This window comes from Bos taurus, chromosome 4, assembly GCF_002263795.3.
Source record: "Bos taurus isolate L1 Dominette 01449 registration number 42190680 breed Hereford chromosome 4, ARS-UCD2.0, whole genome shotgun sequence".
Lineage (NCBI taxonomy): Eukaryota > Metazoa > Chordata > Mammalia > Artiodactyla > Bovidae > Bos > Bos taurus.
This window is the reverse complement of record NC_037331.1, coordinates 29,019,702-29,039,227: the sequence shown is the minus strand read 5'-3', so window position 1 is coordinate 29,039,227 and position 19,526 is coordinate 29,019,702. Positions and strand designations below refer to the sequence as shown.

Genomic DNA, 19,526 nt, shown 5'->3' with positions numbered 1-19,526 from the left:
GTTTTAATGGTCTGGATAAAAGATTAAAGCAGCCACTACATTCCCTGAGGCCTAAGCCCAGTCCAGAGCAAGGCTCTAATTCTCTTCAGTTCTTTGGAGGCAGAGAGAAGTGAAGAGGCCACAGAAAAAGTCTGAAGCTAGCAGAGGTTGGTTCATGAAGTTTAAGGAAAGACCGTCTCCATAAAATAAAAGTACAGGGTGAAGCAGCAAGTGCTCATACAGAAGCTGCAGCAAATTATCCAGAAGATTTAGCTCATTTAATAATTGATAAAAGAGGCTGCACCAAACAACAAATTTTCATCGTAAACAAAACAGCCTTATATTGAGAGACGATATCATCTAGGACTTTCATAGCTAGAGAGGAGAAGTCAATGCCTGGCTCTAAAGCTTCAAAGGACAGGCTGACTCTCCTGTTATGGGCTAATGCAACTGTAACTTCAAGTTGAAGCCAATACTCATTTACTATATCTCCTGCACTTATTCCATTTCATAAGTGGAAGAACAAAGCCTGGAATAGAGCATCTTTGTTTATGATATGGTTTACTGAATATTTTTAGCTCACTTTTGTGACTGACTTCTCAAAAAAAAATTCTGTTCAAATATTACTGCTTATTGACAATATACTTAGTCACCTAAGCATTTTGATGGAGATATTCAAGATTAATTCATTTTTATGCCTCCTAACACAAGATCATTGTGCAGCCATGGAGTAAGGGAGTAAATAAAACTTTCAAGTTTTCTTTAAGGAATACATTTCTTACATGTATTTCAATAAGGCTATTGCTGACATAGATAACGATTCTTCCAAAGGAGCTGGGCAAAGTCAATAGAAAACTTCTGAAAAGGATTTACCATTCTAGATACCATCAAAAACATTTGTGATTTATGGGAAGAGGTCAAAATATCAATAACAGGAGTTTGGAAGCAGTTAATTCTAACATTCATGAATCACTTTGAGGGACTGAAGACTTCAGTGGAGGAATAACTGCAGAAATGGTGGAAATAACAAGAGAACTAGAATTAAAAGTGGAACCTGAAGGTGTAACTGAATCACTATAATCTCATGATAAAAAACTTTAACATATGAAGAGTTGCTTCTTATGGATGACCAAAGAAAGTGGTTTCTTGAGATGAAATCTACTCCTGGTGAAGATGCCATGAAGATTTTTGAAATGACAACAAAGGACATAGAATATTACATAAACTTAGTTGATAAACGAGTGGCAGAGTTTGACAGGATTGATTCCAGTTTTGAAAGAAATACTGCTGTATCTACTATCAAACTGCATTGCATGCTACAGAGAAATCCTTCATGAAATGAAGAGTCAGTTGATGCAGCAAACGTCACTGCTATCTTATTTTAAGAAACTGCTAAAACCACTCCAACCTTTAGCGACCACCACTCTGATCAGTCAGCAGACATCAGCATCCAGGCAAGACCCCATTCAGCAAAAAGATGATGATTCACTGAAGGCTCAGATAATACTTAGCATTTTTTTTAGCAATAAAGTATTTTAAATTAATGTATGTAATTATTTTTTGACAGTGCTTTTGCATATTTAATGGTCTATAGAGTAGTGTAATTGTAATTTTTATATGCACTGGGAAAGCCAAAAATTTCTGACTTGCTTTTGCAGTATTGGCTTTATTGAAGTGGTCTGATATCAAACTCAAAATATCTCCAAGGTATGTAATTTAGTTAAAGGGCCAAGAAAATCCAAGTTCTGTACATGGTCTTTTCTGTTTAAAAAATTAAACCCAAAGGAATTTATAGGTGCCCAATCAGTCTCTTGGACTGCAAAGAGATCCAACCAGTCCATTCTGAAGGAGATCAGCCTTGGGATTTCTTTGGAAGGAATGATGCTGAAGCTGAAACTCCAATACTTTGGCCACCTCATGCGAAGAGTTGACTCATTGGAAAAGACTCTGATGCTGGGAGGGATTGGGGGCAGGAGGAGAAGGGGACGACAGAGGATGAGATGGCTGGATGGCATCACTGACTCAATGGACGTGAGTCTGGGTGAACTCCGGGAGTTGGTGATGGACAGGGAGGCCTGGCATGCTGCGGTTCATGGGGTCACAAAGAGTCGGACACGACTGAGCGACTGAACTGAACTGAACTGAATGTAAGAGAAAATACTACCCATCTGGGTAGTATTTGAGAAGGCTGCCCTCTAGGAAAGCAGGGTATAATATGCAATTATAGGTCTAACTGACCAAACATTTCTACACCACCAAATAATTCAGTCATAAACAGCACTTGTCTTTTTTTTTTGTAACTTCAAAATCAAAACACATTTCTAAGAGGGCAAATTTGTTCCAAAATCCCTGACATGTGATTTCTGAAAATGCCTGTAAGTTGGTTTCTACCCCAACAAGTCTACCACCAGATAATCTATCCAGCAGCCTTGTTGTCCAAGAACAATGATCTCAGGCATCAGTGCTCTGCTGACCTCCAAGTAGCCAAGGTCAGCAACATGTGCTCCCTAACAGGGGGCCCTGGGCTTTATTTTGCATCTGTGCTATGCTGTCTTCAGTAGGGCACAGGTACATACTCAGGATGCCAAATCCCTTCTAACACCCCATCTTAGTTCCATTAGATGACACCAAGTATCTGGTGGCTGGTGTGGTCTTCAAGTCTTCAAGAGGCATCAAACAAGCTATATCCTCTGAACTAAATACTGGTACCAATAATATTTAGTCCTTGTGTTTCCATTACCAACCGCAGGGGTTGGGCACTGTAATTATACATATTAAGCTTCACCTTAGGGCTCTGGTTCTAGGTAATGCTGGATGAAACACTCATTGAAAGGGACATTTTAAACCAAAGTTCAGGATGCCTGAAACTGACTCCCTTCTTGAGTGTATTTTTCAGTGTTATCATCTTCCAGATAAATTTTCTTGGAACTTGAGCCTTATGTATCTAGAGGGTTTTCCTTTGCAAATTATGGTTCACTTGTCCTCAGTTCACCATATAAATCAAAACCAAATGCATGAAAGACAATAATAGAGTGATACCTTGGGAGGTATGCCTTATATTAAGAAAGAGACCAGCTAGGTCTCTTTTCTGCCAATAATTCAGTTCTGCTACAATGAGTTCTTTGTTTTCAACTAGAACAGCCAATTCTACAGCAATTTCTGCACACCTCAAAACTTTCCTGTATTCTTTGTTCTACTGCAATCAGTGAATACCTTACACCATTAGGTGTAGCCAGCCTGACTTCCAAGGCTGACTTGAGTAGGTGATTAAAAAAGACATTCTCTAGTCTGGCATTTTTTAAGGACCTTCTTAGATCCTGTAGAATTTTGAATTTTTAATATTTTCTTTGTTCAAACTCATAATATTCTGAAGCTCCTTCAGAGGATGATGGTCATCCCTCATTGTGTAAGGATGAAGCTCTTTTCCCTACCTAGTACCTGCAATAGTTACTAGGAAATTATACTGAATATATGGCCCCCGTTGAAATCAGGAAAAATGCTTCTGCCTTGAAAAATGTTTGTGGTTCAATTCTAAGGATAGAACCCTGTTACCATATGTATATTTGGAACAACATTACCTTGACTGTGGGTATATTTTACTATCAGTATATTAACTCTTTCAATCCTAAAAGGAGGCTGAGTCCAAAACATCAAAACATTCCTGACCAAAAGCCACTGCACACCTCACATAACTAATAAGTATTTGTCACATTTCTTCAGGGCTAACATATTTCTAGTCTTCTGTTCTTCTGTCTTCATTGCCAGCCTTTCCCATTTTCAGCCCTTCCAAATTCAGTGTCTCCCATGGACTATAGCTTGAAATAGCCTTTGGTCACTGTTCTGAATTTCTCATTCTATACCACATGGAGGCTGTGATTATTGGGGAAGTTCTCTAGAATAATCAAAATGTACCACTGCTGATCTGGAATGGCAGCCAACTCTGACAAATGTAACAGTATATGTAGATTAAAATGAAGCATCAACGAAAACACCTAGGAAAGAGAGCAACAACTCTTTCCAAAACAACATTAGTAATGATATTTGGCTCATTGATAAAATCAGCATGAAAGACCACTTTTTAAGACTTTGTGTGCTGTTTTAAAATATGAACTGCTAATACTTTGAATAATAGTATTCAAAATAAAAGTGTCTTTTAGAATCATCTGAAGAGTATATATCCAATAAGACCATTATACTTTAACACTGCAGTTTTAATTTAATGATCTTATGCTTATTTCCTGAACTAATTTCAGTTGGGAATCTTTTAAAATGTCAGATAAGATCATTTTAATACGTTTTTATTTAATGTTAGTAGTTTCCTCACAAGAATTTGGGCTTCCTGGTGGCTCAGTGGTAAAGACTCTGCCTGCAATGCAGGAAACCCAGGTTCAATCCCTGGGTTGGGAAGATCTGGAGGAGGGCATGGCAACCCTCTCAAGTATTCTTTTCTGGAGAATCCCATGGACAGAGGAGCCTGGCAGGCTGCAGTCCATGGGTTCTCAAAGAGTTGAACATGATTGAAGCGACTAAGCAGCAGCAGCGGTACCAGGATTGATCTTCGTCCTTATGTTGAAAGGTAGAACAGTATTTAATTAAATTATAAAATCCCAGTGGAAACCGTTTTGACTTTTAATACATTTTCCTTTGATATGTAAATTATACTAACTTACTTCCTGTAAAAACAGAAAGTCACATTAAAACTGATTTTTAAATTGAAAACTAGCACTTTTAGTCCATAAAGGCAATATGGCAGTATTTTTTGTACACATTAATTTACTTACAAATATTAAATATATATATATGCCAACGGAATAACTCAACCAAATTGGCTAATTCATGTCAGTAAAATGTTCTTTTCTATAATGTTTTAAATTAATAAGGGGAAATAAAAAGGTAAAACTAAATTAAAAATCTACATACACTAGACTCTATGATACTAATTACAAGAAAATAAATTTCAGTGTAATCTGTACACATTTTAAGAATTTTACCAAAACTACCTTGACATAAAGTAGTTCTCTTTATTCAGTGATGTATGGTGTATTCATTGTCTGTCATCCTCACCCCAGTAATATTTAATATACTAGACAGACCTGTCCTTAACTTATTTTAGGCCAGAAACCAGAGCACAAATGATGGCAGGCATAACAGGATTAAATATTTAACAGTTTAAACCCAGGCTAAGAAACTGTTAAGTAAAATAAGTTCTGTTTTCCTACATTCATAAGCATGCATTGATAATGACCTCGAAGGCTAGGTCTCAATTTAGAATTTTGAACTCTTTAAGATTTCTGGTTGGGAACTTGGCAGTGTGTTATTTCTCCAGCCCTCAATCTTCTCCTCTTTTCTCTCACTTCTAGCTTTATTCTGCATTACAAATAGCCTATAACTTACCTGCATGGATACTCAAGCCTGCATGTCCAAGTTCTATTTATTTCCCCTCTCCAAGGGATTGGCATATGGATGGCACAGTCTAAAGAAAGTAGTTTGGGGCTGTTTGGGCAGAGAATTCTAAAGATGATCTAGAAGGGAACTGAAGACTTTGGATAGGCATGCCCCATGGATTCCTTGGGGAATCCAGGAATCCAGAGCAGGGCCCCAAAGCCCCATGATACAGATTCTTCTTACTCCTGGAAAATAGTCTGTAGTGATGATTTAGAGTGCAGAGTCAAACGCATGCAGGTCTGAATTCTGGCTCTATTACTTATTAAGTGAGAGATTTTGAACAAGTTACCCAGTGACTCTTTAGTTTGCTTACCTATAAGATGGCAATTATCAGAGTATATACCTCAGAGGGTTGTGGGCATTAAAGAATATATTTTCATACCACATATATAGGCATGTGTCTTGCATACAGAATATACTTTGCAAATATTAACTATAAGCTATAGATGCTTTAAGAAAATCTGGATGAATAATGATTAAAGTTATTAGAATAGCTAGTCTTTTATTACATTTTTTTTTTTAGTATTTGGTTAAAATGACTACAAATTTCAGTTTCTATCATCTAAACAGTTATCAATTTAAAAATATACATTGAGGATAAGGGATGAGGGTTACTTTTCATATTTAATTAAAAACAATGAAAATAATCACAGAAATTTGAAAAACAAAACAGATTTGTAAATAGTAGATTAAAAAGTACCAAGTCTCTGTTTTGATCTTTGCTAAAGATTTGCCTATCAAGTCAAGAGACTGCTTTTCAGAGTGGACTGGGAATGCAGAAACAAACATCTTTTATAGTGTTAAACCTTTCATAATAGAACTCACTTTTAAAAGAAAAGTATATTTCTTAAAAATCAAATTCTAGTGATAATTAGAGCTAAATATGGCTTATTTGCTTACCTATCCAATTTAAAACTGATCACTATTATCCTCACCTCATTCATTGAGTCATTTACTTAAAATAATTTATTAGGGCCTGTTGCGTGCCAGGCATTGAAAACACAGAATCAACAGGAACAATTTCTCCTCTCAAGGAGGTCACAGGTTGATCAGGAGACAGGGTATGAACAAGGAGCTACAATGTTAGGCGTGGGATGTTCCGGAAGAGCTTTGCATACCATACAGAGGAGCCTGAAGACAATGGAAACTATGGAAGGTTCTGAGTAGGGAGATAAAATGTGGACAAAGGTTTGAAATAATGGAGACTGGTTAGGACACGCATAGAATTTGCCAAAAGATTTGCCTCCTGGAATGAAGGCTATTTCAGGCTTTCTCTACCCTAGTGGCATTGTATTAAAAGGAGGGGATAGATTTGATAAGCCATTATGAACAAAGAATTGATGCTAAAAACCAAAAACCTCCATTTTCCTTTAGTCATCTTAAAATCACCCACTTATTTATCATCTTGTCACCCCCTCATGACCTTTGAACTCTCTTCTTCCTAGCCATAAGTGAAAATTTGATCCCCTTTAATAGCAAAAGAGAAAAAATTCCTATTACTGTTAACATCTTAGAAATCCTAGCATATCTTTTTGCCTCCCATTTTCAAGAAGGAGCTAAACTATAAGAAAGATTGTAAAATATATTAAGTTTACCATAGAAAGAAAAACATTCAAGAAATGTAATGTTACTTTATTAGAATGGCCTACTCTGTCTTGTATATAATAGTCTGTCCAGTCATTCTCAGAACACTTTCTTCACTCTGCTTTATTTTTTCTTCATTTTACCATACACACACATACACACACAAATATATATATATATACATGCACATATATATATACACACATATACATGTATGTATGACATATATTCTATATTATAAATTGTAATTATATTAATATATCATGCATATATACGCATGATATATAATATGTATTTGTCCTCTTCAATTAGAATGTAAGCATCATTGTATTCTTAGTGCTTAGATAGAGCTTTCAATGTCTCAGCATTAAACTTCTGCCTGAAGAGTCACAATATCTTGCTCTTTTTGGATGACTCCCATGGAAAATACTGGTGAGCAAGAGGGCAATTCTGCCATCAGTGGGGTGGTGACCAGAAAATAAACCATCAGCATCCTGTGCATATATGAAATAGGCTTTAAAAGAAGCATGACCTTTGGACACTCAAAGATACCTGGAAATTTGCCATGAAGGAGGTGGGAACGCTAGACATCTGCATTGATACAGATTTAACAAAGCTGACTGAACCAAAAAAATAAGGAGTGTCCCATACCATATTCCTATGTGGTTGTCCAGGAAACAAGGGTGAAGTTTCACTAAACAAGCTCTACATGTTGATCACCTATGTACCTGTCACCACTTTCAGAAATCTGTAGGCAGTCAACATAGATGTGAACTAACTGCTGATTGTCAAATAGTTATAAAACTGAAAACACTCAAATTCATAAAGACACAAAAACAGCAAAAACGTCTGCCTGAAGAAAGTATAGCAGCAGATGCCTTGAGCCTGGCACACACCAGAAATGCCATGCTCTAAATGACCAATACTGTTAGACTGTTGGCTGTGACTAATCACTGCAAATATTTAACAGCTGAAGGGACACCTACTTTGTAAAAATGCAGGGAGGAAAAACTAATACGAATATTTTAAACAATATAGAGTATCAAGCTCTATAATAGCATGGCTCCAAGTGGCTAGGAATGTGATAAGCCCTATGTTGGTCAATTATGTGATGCCTTGCATCATGATTTTGTTTCTTTGAACTCTTTGAACTTTCCCTTTTCCTTTCTGTCTCATAACAAGTCATACACATCTTTAACACATTGGAAATCCTTTGGGAGGCGGAGTTTCGTTCCAGATTACTCTCATAAGGCCACTTGTGTTCTCCCTTTCTTGCTCCCATATGAAAACAACCTTAGTGAGAAGCATTTAGGGTTGAGTCGGAGCATTCGAGGGCTTCCACTGAAAGTATATTTTGACCACACCCCGATTCTCGTCTTTATCCTCCTCTCTTCAGTTATTTTGTGAGGGCAACAGCATTATAGAGCATCCAGCAGTCTCCAGGGAAGGAGTCCCAGTCTCTGTTTCTAGGCTCCTGTGCTCTCACATGTGCCCTCACCTGTGGCCATCACTTCCTTGCCTCCTGGACAACCCTAAAACACCCAGATTTCCACCACAATTCCCTTTGCACACCAACAGTTGAGAAGGGATGAATGAAAGACCTTTTTCCAAATATGCCATGGGCCTCCTTACAATGCCCTCTATCTGACAGTCACACTGAAGGTATAACTTTAAGCAACATCTAGAAACTTTTTAAAAATGAATTATGAGGCAGCATAACTGAGTTCAAATCCCATCTTTTCTTCTTACTAGCTAGGTGATTTTGAATGAGTTACTTATCTCTTCTATGTTTCAGCAGTTTTCTCATTTCTTTAACAGGAATAACAAATCTACCTCTCTCACAGTGATATATTATGAAGATTAAATTAATGTCATTTAAATCATTTATATCAGTGCATAGTACAGAGAGAGAGTACCCAGTTGTTTGTGAAATTACATAAGCATTGCACTTTCTTTCCACTACATATAGAAGCCATACTTAACATGACATCTTTCGGATACAAATGGAAAAGTTCCATTTTTAGAGGTTACCAATTAGATCACCTACTTATTAAGCTCACTGATTGTTCAATTTAATAAAATGCAATATGCATAAGCATAAAATATTATTTTTTTTCTATAGCTTCTTTTATAATCAATAAATAGCTTACAGAATATATTTCATATAGAACTGGAGAAGATACTTAGGGCCTCACAGTCCTCATGCTGGCAAAACTTCTCTAAATGTATAGACTTGGACTCCATCAGGGACGAGTTTTGAGGACAAAGGAGGACTGAGCATAAACAATACAGGATTGGTTATGACTGTTTTCAGGTCATTCAGTGAACATATTAAAAAGACTATTTCCTTGTGTCAGTTTGGTAAGGTAAGATTCAATAATATAAAAAAAATATTTTTTTATGTAAGTTCCACACTGAGACTTATCAAACCTGTGAAAAGATGTCATGTAAATAATGGAGACTGCTATACAACAGGCACTTTCAAGGAGGAAGCTTTGAGCATCTTTGCTTAATAAGTACAAACAAGAGGAAGACTGTATCACAAGGCAAATAGTTTATTACATTTTTAAAGAAAACTGGATTGTCTCTGCATATCAGGCCCCATTTATTAAAGTTTAAAGAACTTTAGATAAAAACTGTACCCTCTGACATCCATCTAGTGGTCAACAGAATGGCCCTGGGAAAAGGCATGGTGAACAAAGTAAGAAATTTAACATAAACTGTACCTGGATAAATGAAATTTAACAGGTGGGACAGAAAAGGCTCTAAACTGTTAAACACAAACCAGATTATCTCAAATACTTTGTTGCTTCAAGGAAGGATCATTCAAAATGGAGTACAGGCAAACTGAAAAGGCAATATAGTATTGCTATATCATATATATCATATACTTTTACATCTCATAAAAATATCAAATTGGAATGGAAACTGATTATCTTATTAATTGTCTACATTAAATCCTATTTAACAATGTCCCTTTCTCTTCTAAACTATATCCTCTTACTTCCCTTGTTTTATTGTTATTAACTAATTATGTTTTCAGTCCAATCAAGATTAATTAGCTTAGTACACAAATATATTCATGAATAAATAATATATCTTTAAGACTTAAACATACTTTTAAAAATACATTTTAAAAAATTATCAGCTGGTAATATTCTAAGAACTTTTTCTACCTGGTCAGTCCTCTTATTCTTTATAGAGTGTTATATATCGTTCTACCATTTGAAGATATCCTTTATTTAAAAAAAAAAGTTTACAGTATTAATTCAACTTTCATCAACTCTGAATGGCCAAAAAAAGAAAATGACCACAAAGTCAGCTTTTTAGGCACTTGAAGTGGTGAACTGACTGTTGAATGTGGGAGAAACAGAGAAATCAACCCAACCCAGGGATCGACAGTGAAGGTGTTAGAGAAATCAAGGGCACTGCCAAAGTATTATCCTGAACTACTGGGAGACTGACATCACTTACTGAGATGAAAAAGAGCGTAAAAGGAGCAAGCTTGAAGCAGAAAATGGGAAGTTTAGTTTTGAATATCATAAGGTTATCTTTAGACCTACAGTGAAGTGAAGTGAAAGTCGCTCAGTCATGTCCAACTCTTTGTGACCCCATGGACTACATAGTCCTTGGGATTCTCCAGACCAGAATACTGGAGTGGGTAGCCATTCCCTTCTCCAGGGGATCTTCCCAATCCAGGGATCAAACCCGGGTCTCCCACATTGCAGGCAGATTCTTTACCAGCTGATCTACAAGGGAAACCCTAGACCTACAGTGGAGGTATTGAATAGGCAGTTTGCTAGACCCTTTGGAGATGAGATAAGAGGGCAGGACTGGAGCTGTCAGCATAGAAATGATATTTAAGACCCAAGACTGGATTGCTCCACCTGAGACCCAGTATATATCTAGAAAAGAACATTTGAGGGCTGAATCCTGGGCCACTCCTGTATTTGGAGGCTGGAACATGAGAAAGAAGCAACATCAGGAATGGATAAGGAGCTTAAACCAAGAGAATGTGGGTCCAGGAAGTCAAAGAGAGTGCCTCAAAGGTGGGAGTGATCAACAGTATCAACTCGCTGACCAATGACAGGTCAAGAAAAATGAAAACGATGAACTGATCATCAGATCTGACAACAGGAAGGTCACTGTAATCGTAACAGAGTGGCATAATGTCAGAGATGATAAAGAAATCCTAAATGCAGTGGTTTAATAGAGAAGGTGAGGAGAATTGGAGACAGCAAGTATGGGACAACTCTTTCAAGAATTTTTGCTATGAAGGAGACTGAGATTAAAGATGAGAGTTATTACAGCATGTATGGATATGCATATGCTATAAATGATCTAGAGGAGAAAAATGACAATTCAAGAGAGAGGGGAACAGTCTTTAAAACTGAAACTCAAGCAAAGTATATCTGCTGTGATTCAATTAGAATAAAGTAATTACATTTTTTTTCACATACATGGATACTTTAACAAATATTTTTAGTGGAGCTATATAATAGAACCACTGCAAAATAAATGCTTAAAACTGTCTTTGTCTTTGCTTGCCTCCCTCACTTCTACATTCTTCCCTTTGAAGATAGTGGATGTTCTTGTGGCCCTAAATTTCAGCCCAAAAAATTCATGTTGTGGTGATTAAATGTGTGCTTCTCCTCTAGTAGTAGTTTGATTTACTGAAATATTTTAGGACAAAGTGATATGAGATATTTGCTTCAAAAGAGTCTTGTTGGGGAAAGAAAATGAGTGGGAGGAAGACATGAAAGAAGTTTGGCTTGAGTTGATGGTTGATGAAGCTGGGTTATGGACCTATGGTGATTCCTTACACCTTTCTTTCTTCTTGTGCTTGTTTGAAAATTTCCATAATATACAGTTAAAAGTTAGAAGAAACAGAGTGTCAATACCATGCTTAATCCAAAGAAATCCATTAAATGGTGAAATTTCTGATAATTTGATAATAGGTGAACAAAGTTTGAGGGCTCAGAAATTGTATGGCATTATCCAAATCATAACAGCTACTTACATGATTTGAATATATACAGCATAAACATTGCCTTTTAATATACGTGTGTTTGTACATGCTCAGTCACTTCAGTTGTGTCCGACTCTTTGCAACCCCATGGACTGTAGACCACCAGGCTCCTCTGTCCATAGAATTCTCCAGGCAAGAATGCTGGAGTGGTTGCTATGCCGTCCTCCAGGTCTTCCTGACCCGGGGCTAGAATTCATGTCTGCCTATATCTCCTACATTGCAGGTGGATTCTTTACCCACTGAGCCACCTGGGAAGCCCTTTTCATATATAGCATAAGCTTTTTATCAAAAAGTATCTCAGTTACTTTAAGACAGAAGCACTTTGCATGCTTATTGTGTAAATAATCTGGAAAACTGGATTTTTAAAAATTAAGCATGAGTTCTTTTAAATATCCTTTCACTTTAGGTAAGCATAAAGAGTTCTGAAAAGACTTATTCTATAAAATATGTTCTGAGGTAAAAATAATACTACATTTACAAAACAATGGTAATCCAGTTGATTTTTATGTAAAATAATAGTTGATTATACACAGAAGATGAAATTTAATTGTAATAGCTACCACTTTTTAAAAAGAAATGGTAATTTCTGAAATTTTTCACTCATATTGTTATATGAAAATTTAGGTTAAAATGATTTTTAGCCTTCCAAAACTAACAAATGTAGAAAAAGCAGTGTTCCTACATTAACTCTTCAAATATTAACCATTAGGTATTCTTTAGTGTTTTCTAGTTACTCATTAACCATTTTATGGTGTTATTGTTTCTCTGATTGTCGGTAATTCCCACCAACAAAAGCTGAAAAACAAACTCCAATAATTTTTTTTCTAGATCAGAATAATGTTCAGATTTTACTAATAACATCCCCCTTGCTCACTATATTCATTATATTTGGGACTTGTACGTTCTACTTCGAAAATTAAACCCAGAGTCGTGCAGCTGGTTTCTTTGGTTGTTGTTGTTTAGCTTTATTGCCCTCAACATTTCCTTGGTGTAAACTACCAAGCAGGGGAACAAGATTTCCTTTGTAACTGATACCTAAATTTCTATTCTGCTTTAAGCATCTAATTTGTACTGTGAAGACATATAATTTGAGACTTGTAGCTATATCACAAAAGTACAACAGTTTACGCTGATCTCTAATTTTCTGACTTGTCCTGGCTATAATTTAAATTTTTTGCATGTTTTTAACTGTAGTGCAAACCAGTATACATCAGAAACCTTTGTATATTGACAGAGACTGGGAAAAGGATGCCTTGTTCTGATTTCAGATAAGCATTCCCTTTTCACAACTGCAGGTGCAAGGGAGTCCATTCATAATATTTGCTTCAAATCAGCTACAGTCACTGGATGGAAATACAGCTATTAGAGGAGAACCTGACTAATCTTAACAAACACAATGAATATATTTTAAAAAACTCACTATTACTAGCATAATCTGGGGGCAAGTATGGCTTTTTCTTTTGTCTACCTACTGGGGACAAAATATACTTTGTTGACACAAGTTTTGATCATTTTACTAATGTATATGTGTGTGTGTGTGTGTGTGTATTTACAAAATCCAGAAAAATACTTTGTTACTTATTAACATAGGATGGAGTTATAGTCAGTGGGAAATTTGCAACAAATGAGTATTTCACTTGAGACAATTAATGATGTTACATTTCCCTTTGCCTTAAGTTTCACTTAAAATTAACTTACAAGCCAAAAAAACAACCACAAGTTAAAAATTAATTCTAATTGCTCTCATTTCACATAGCTGGGTAAATCTTTTGAAACAAATGTCAGACAGCTATATATGCAACCAATTGATAGCATTTTTCCATTATAGACTCTTATTTATATGGTTATGACTTGATGGTTTTAATTTCTATTTAATCATATAGAAATTTGACTATTCAAAGCATAGAGGAACAGTTTAGTCTACAAAACAATTACAAGTCTCCTTGAACAGGAGAGGTGAGAGAAAGGCTCTAATAGAATTTAAAGGTTCAGTGACCAATTCTAAAAAGTATGGCAATAATCACTGCATTGGTAAAAATAAATATTTGCCTTATATTTAATGCCAGTAAGAACTTATCCTAAATTCATGATTATGGCTATTACTTACTTTGTCTTACTGTTTGTTAACAATCCAGTACTACCACCTTAAATTTGCATATAATTCAGAAGTGCCAAAACACCTTTTCATACGCTATTTGACTTGAGCTTTTCTTTGTGATTCATAAAATGAAGATGGTATCCTTTATAAAGAAGTATCCTTTCCAAATCAGGTCGTTCTGACAAAAGTGGCTTGCCTGGAATGAAAGCTGGCAATCTTGCTCTAGGCTTCTGTCTCAGAGTCTCAGTCTCAGGCATTGATCTCACTGAGGGATCATTTAGCTGGGAATTGGTTTTTGAGCTGAAAAAAACAGTGACTTAAAGCAGGAATATTCTTCATATGTGTTCAGTTCATTCAGGCTAAGCACTATGGTAGAATAAACGTATGCTGCTATCCTTTTCCTTCAGGGACTCAAAAACAGGACCATCACTCTCATTATACCAGTTGATTCTCAGGCTTGAATCAAATGCGAGCTAGTGGGTAGTGGACCCAAAATGCTAGAAACATGTGGAAGCATCTTCAAGGATGCCTTCAAGGAGGACACCTTCAAAGATGAAGTGGAACAGCTAAACTGGCTTCTGTAAATATCCACCACCATTCCAAACTTTCATTCTGTTACTACTGCCTCCTTGAGCAACTCATATAGTGTCTCCTGATACAAGTAGTTACTGCCGTCACTCCAGGGAGGAAATGCTTGCTTGACACCTGGCCTCCCTTGGGCTGCCTGCGATGGAGAATGCTGCCACACACCCGCCCTTCTTAAGTTCTCCGCAGTTGGAGGCTGTCACCCGGCCACTTACCTGGTTGGGATGCTCTTCTTGACAGCCCAAGACCTTTGAGAAAAGGAAGAAAACAAAAGAAAACAAAACAACTTACCACTTTGGCCCAGTCCAAGAACAACTGAAAACATCCAGGCCGCCCGGAGGAACGGGACAGGACCTGGCCTGCAGTTTTGCAGGCAGACTAATGTGGCAGTAAAAAAAACCAGGGCCGAGCGGCACATAATGCAAAGCAGCCCGCACCACACCGCGCCCGCCGCCTGGCTGCTAACCGGATGCGCGCTCGCGCTCCGCGGCGCGAAGTGCCAAGTGTTGCTAGGACGTTTCCAGCAGGCCCAGCAGGCGGACCCCGCGGCTCGGAGCAAACGTTGCAGGTACGCCGGCCTGGTCACAGCTCGGCATCTCAGGGCCCCGGCGGCCCTCCCAGCTCAGCAATCTTGCGGGTCCCAAGAGCTCCGCGAGAAGCAGCTCCTCTGACGGCCAATGGCCCGAGGCGGCGACGCCAGCAAAGGCTCCGCAGCCCGCTCTGGGACAAAGAAAAGAGCTTTTGTCTCTTCCCAGCCGATGGGGCTTCTGCTGCATAAATCAGCTTAGCGAAGAGCCAAACACAATCAAACCCAAACAAAGCCCGAAGCTGGGGGAAAAACCAGCCTAATGTACATTCAGTGGGTGATGCTGCATCTGTGGGAGGGGACGTTGGCGAGGCCGAAGGGGAAAAAAGTCGATGGCGCATCAATCAGCTCGAGCTTCTTCCACAGGTGGGCAGGGAGGCCAACTTCAGTTGGTTGTAGCTTTGCAGCCTCGTCAGCTGAGCAGCAGGCAAAGTCGAAACGACAGCGTCCTGGTTAGCGAGGGAGGAAGCTTGAGGTGCCAGCAACCAGGGGAGGCGGCCCCCGAGCGCTCTAGAAGCCCCCGCCGGCGTCGGCGGACACAGTGCGAGGCATCGCAGCTCCCTGCTTGACCCGAAGTGAAGCGCACGACCGACGGACAGCTCAGGAGGGGAGGTTCCGCGGGGGCGCAGGAGCCTGGTTTCACGGGGCGGGAGCTTCGTGCCCTGGTTCTCTTGGCCCCAGTGTGCGGCTCAGGCGTGCCGCCGTCCAGAGCCCGGACAGCTGTCGCGCTCTGGGGTGCACTCCGGAGAGGCGAAGTTGGCGAGGGGAGGGGAGGAATGGTCCTGTCCCGGCCCTCGTCTGGGGTGAGGGGGGTTGGGGCTCCTAAAGTGTGGATAGCTAGGAGCGTTAGGGCGGCGAGTTGCTAGGAAACCGCCCCACGCTACAGAGCTCCTTGCCCCGGCCGCCCGCAGGCGCGGCGGCAGCGGCTCCGGCGGCAGCAACAGCTCGAAGCAGCGTGGGCGGGACATTGGTGAGGCATGAAGTCACCACGGCCCACACTCGCTCTTTGTTTTGCTCACTCCAGCTCTTTTTCTCCCCCTTGGCTCTGATAGTTGCCATTCCCATCGTTCACAAGAGCTCCTGATGCGTAGCCGCGCAGCAGGAATCGCACAGCCCGTTCTCTTTCCCCCTCCTCCCGGAATCCTTGCACCCCAATGCTCGCCTAGCAAGCGCGGAGACACGCTCAGCAAGAATGGCAGCTGCGCGAAAGTCCCAGCCTCTGACCCCGACGCTGCGCGCCTCTTTGTTGGGAGATACTCACTGCTCGGCCGCTACCACAGACTAAGTGGAGTCTAGAGGCCTCTCCCTGCCCCCAACACCCTCTGTTCCGATGGTGCGCGCTGCCCATTTTGCTTGCAGAATTAGTAGCTCACCCTTTGCCCCACCGCAAGATTGTCGAGCGTCTTCCCAACCCTTGGAGAGTTGGGCCGGTCCGCAGGGGCTGTACCCGGAGTTGCGGCTGAAATTTCTCACGGCTCCTTCTCTACTTGGAGCCTCAGCCCTGAGCTGGACAGCCCTGTTCTTCCCAGAGTCTCGTGGTGGCCCTGGGCTTTTGCTAGTCACAATGGATCTTTTGACCTTAAGCGTCACCTTCCGAATAAACGGAACAAAGGAGTTACAAAGGGCGGCGAAGCAGAAGAGTGAGGCTAAGGAGAGGAGGTGGGAGGACCTTTCTGCCTGTTTACAGCTCAGAGATTTAGGTACAAGCCGGGAGGCGGTGTTATGCTCGGCAACTGTCAGGAAAGCCGCGCGCTTCTTTGGGTCGCATTACTACGACGTTAGGCCGAGGGAGGGAACCCAGTCCCCCTGATTGAAAACAAGGCGCTGTTTCCAATTTGAGACAGTCTGGTGGTTCTCTTTTTCCTCTAGGGGCAGGAGAGGTTCCCTGTGGTAAAGTCTGACCTCTCATTTGTCCACTAGCAGCCCGATCTTTTTTTATAGAGCACCACCTCTTACAAGCATCAGCATTCCAGCCAGGTCAAGGTGAAATATGCGGGAGTTTCCCTCCTTCTTATTTGTTTAATAGTTTCCATCTCCATATTTGGAGTAAAAAAACAAGTAGGAGGGTTTCTCGCGCTCTCTCTCTCTTTTTGTTCTTTCTCTTTTCTAATTGTTAACTGAGTGAATGGAAAGTACCTGGTTAATAAACCACGACGTTAAAAACTCCCCCTTTTCAGGTGTGGACTGCACACTGGGGCCCACAGTATTAGTTAGCTAAGCAAGCCAGGAGCCTAGTTCGAAAATTAATTACAAGTGCTCTGGATCTACAAAGAAAGTCCTTTTGAGAGACTGAATGAATGACCCAAACTTGAAAAAAAAAAAGATAATTGTAAATATAATTCCACTATTGGAAATGTACTCTAAGTAGATAAAATTATATTCAGCCCAGCTTCATTTTTTCTTTCCTCACTTTCAAGTTTGAACAACTATAGTTTTGCTTTTGGTGGTCCTAAAGGACAGATCCTGAGAAACAGCTGGAATGGGGATGAAGATTTGAAATTGGAACACAAAAGGAACATACTCAAGCTCGGATTAGTGACTCTTTGGTGAAGCAGTATGTGTATTTTCCAGAGATTAGTTCTTTGGAATTCTAAGGAATGCAGCCACCTTTGAGACAGTTCAGTGCTACAATAAAGCAAAAAGGTCAATCCATAAACTCTGTAAGGATGTGTTAATATAAGTACACTGCGTTGTTGAGTGACTATCACATCAAAGTTTCCTAACATTTTAAAGTCTAACTCTTAGTGCTAGAAATGTAAATGGAAGTTACTTATTAAATAAGATATAAATTTATGCAAATAATGAGAATGTGAAATTGAGAAGGTATGTACAAATTTTTAAACTCTGTATTGTTAGATGTCACTATGCTCTATACTAAGTCAACACAACTGTGTAGCAAGAGGAATAAAACAAACATATAAATCTGTAAGGCTGTAAATTTGAAGCCCTTTGGAAAGAGTTTCATATTGTGTTATATGGAGCTCATGCAAATTTATGTCAGGATGCCAGTTTTATGGAGACATGGAAGAATAAGCACAGCTCCATATATCATCACTCCCCAGTTGCGAAGAGGTCATAATTCTGGTTATCAAAATAAGCGAATATTCCAGCTGCAAGACTGTGATCCTTGCAAGCTATTTACTAACAAATTATCTGTACATTTGGGGCTATAAAGACAAAAGTGAATTCTCCCAAATCTTGCAATTCAGCAAACACTATGGTTCACTTCTTTCTTGTTTTGGTTTTTATTTTATTTTTTAACTTTACAATATTGTATTGGTTTTCATGTATCGAATCCGCCACAGGTATACATGTGTTCCCCATCCTGAACCCTCCTCCCTCCTTCCTCCCCATATTCTAAGACCAAATATAACTAGTCGCTTGGGGCAAAGTTTGCTTGTTTACAACAAAAAACTGTCACCACAACTCACCTTTTTCCTGTAAGAAAAATGTACAGTATTTATTGTGAATAAATGTAGTATTGTCCTCTTCATATATTATCTGAAGAATTCTAACAAAGAAAACAATGCTTAAGAAGATAGTGACCTGAGTAATTTTTGTTTCTATCATGTTCTGCTGTCTTTGAAATTTCTGACAGCTGATATTTCATTGTTTATGTTAATGAAAGCAAATGAAATTCACGTATAGTCTAAAAATAACATTTTAGCTATTCATTTTGGGCTTCCTATAATCAGAATCCTTTAGTAGTAATAAGTCATAAGATTGGGTAAATTAAGTTTCTAACCTACTCCTTTAACCTTGATATCTCAGTTTATGGTGAGAAATGAATATGCTGCAGACAGTTAATAGGGGTGAGAGAGACATCTGAGAGACTACTCCTTTTAGTGTGTGTTCAGCCTTTAACTGAATATTGCTGCTTCTGCTAAGTTGCTTCAGTCGTGTCTGACTCTGCAATCTTATGGACTGTAGCCCACCAGGCTCCTCTGTCCTTAGGATTCTCCAGGCAGGAATACTGGAGTGGGTTGCCATGCCCTCCTCCAGGGGATCTTCCTAACCCAGGGATCTAACTCGTGTCTCCTCTGGCTCCTGCATTGCAGGTGGGTTCTTTACCACTGAACCACTGGGGAAGCCCATTGACCCCATGGTTACAGCCAAAGCCATATTCACATTTTAATATTGTATCTTTCTGAAGTCGAGATCAAAGATATTCGAAGTTTTATTCAAAGGTTTTAAGTTCATGTTCACAAGTTGTCTGTGAA

The 19,526-nt window shown here is 39.2% G+C and overlaps 1 protein-coding gene and 1 long non-coding RNA gene across 3 annotated transcripts in view; one reads left to right on the top strand and one right to left on the bottom strand.

The window, feature by feature from the left end:
• ITGB8 (integrin subunit beta 8) overlaps nucleotides 1-17,290 on the bottom strand; it is a 98,915-nt gene extending 81,625 nt beyond the window's left edge. Inside the window, exon 1 of one of the 2 annotated variants that reach the window (XM_059885664.1) lies at nucleotides 15,012-17,290. In XM_059885664.1, the coding sequence (XP_059741647.1) occupies nucleotides 15,012-15,138 (127 nt within the window). In that variant the 5' untranslated portion in view covers nucleotides 15,139-17,290. The remainder of the gene's footprint in view (nucleotides 1-15,011) is intronic. The other variant, NM_001192875.3, reaches the window with a different exon arrangement.
• LOC132345074 (uncharacterized) lies at nucleotides 16,930-17,962 on the top strand. The gene is made up of 2 exons (XR_009494197.1): nucleotides 16,930-17,006; nucleotides 17,724-17,962. It is a non-coding gene; the product is annotated as an uncharacterized lncRNA (long non-coding RNA).
• Nucleotides 17,963-19,526: the final 1,564 nt, after the last annotated feature.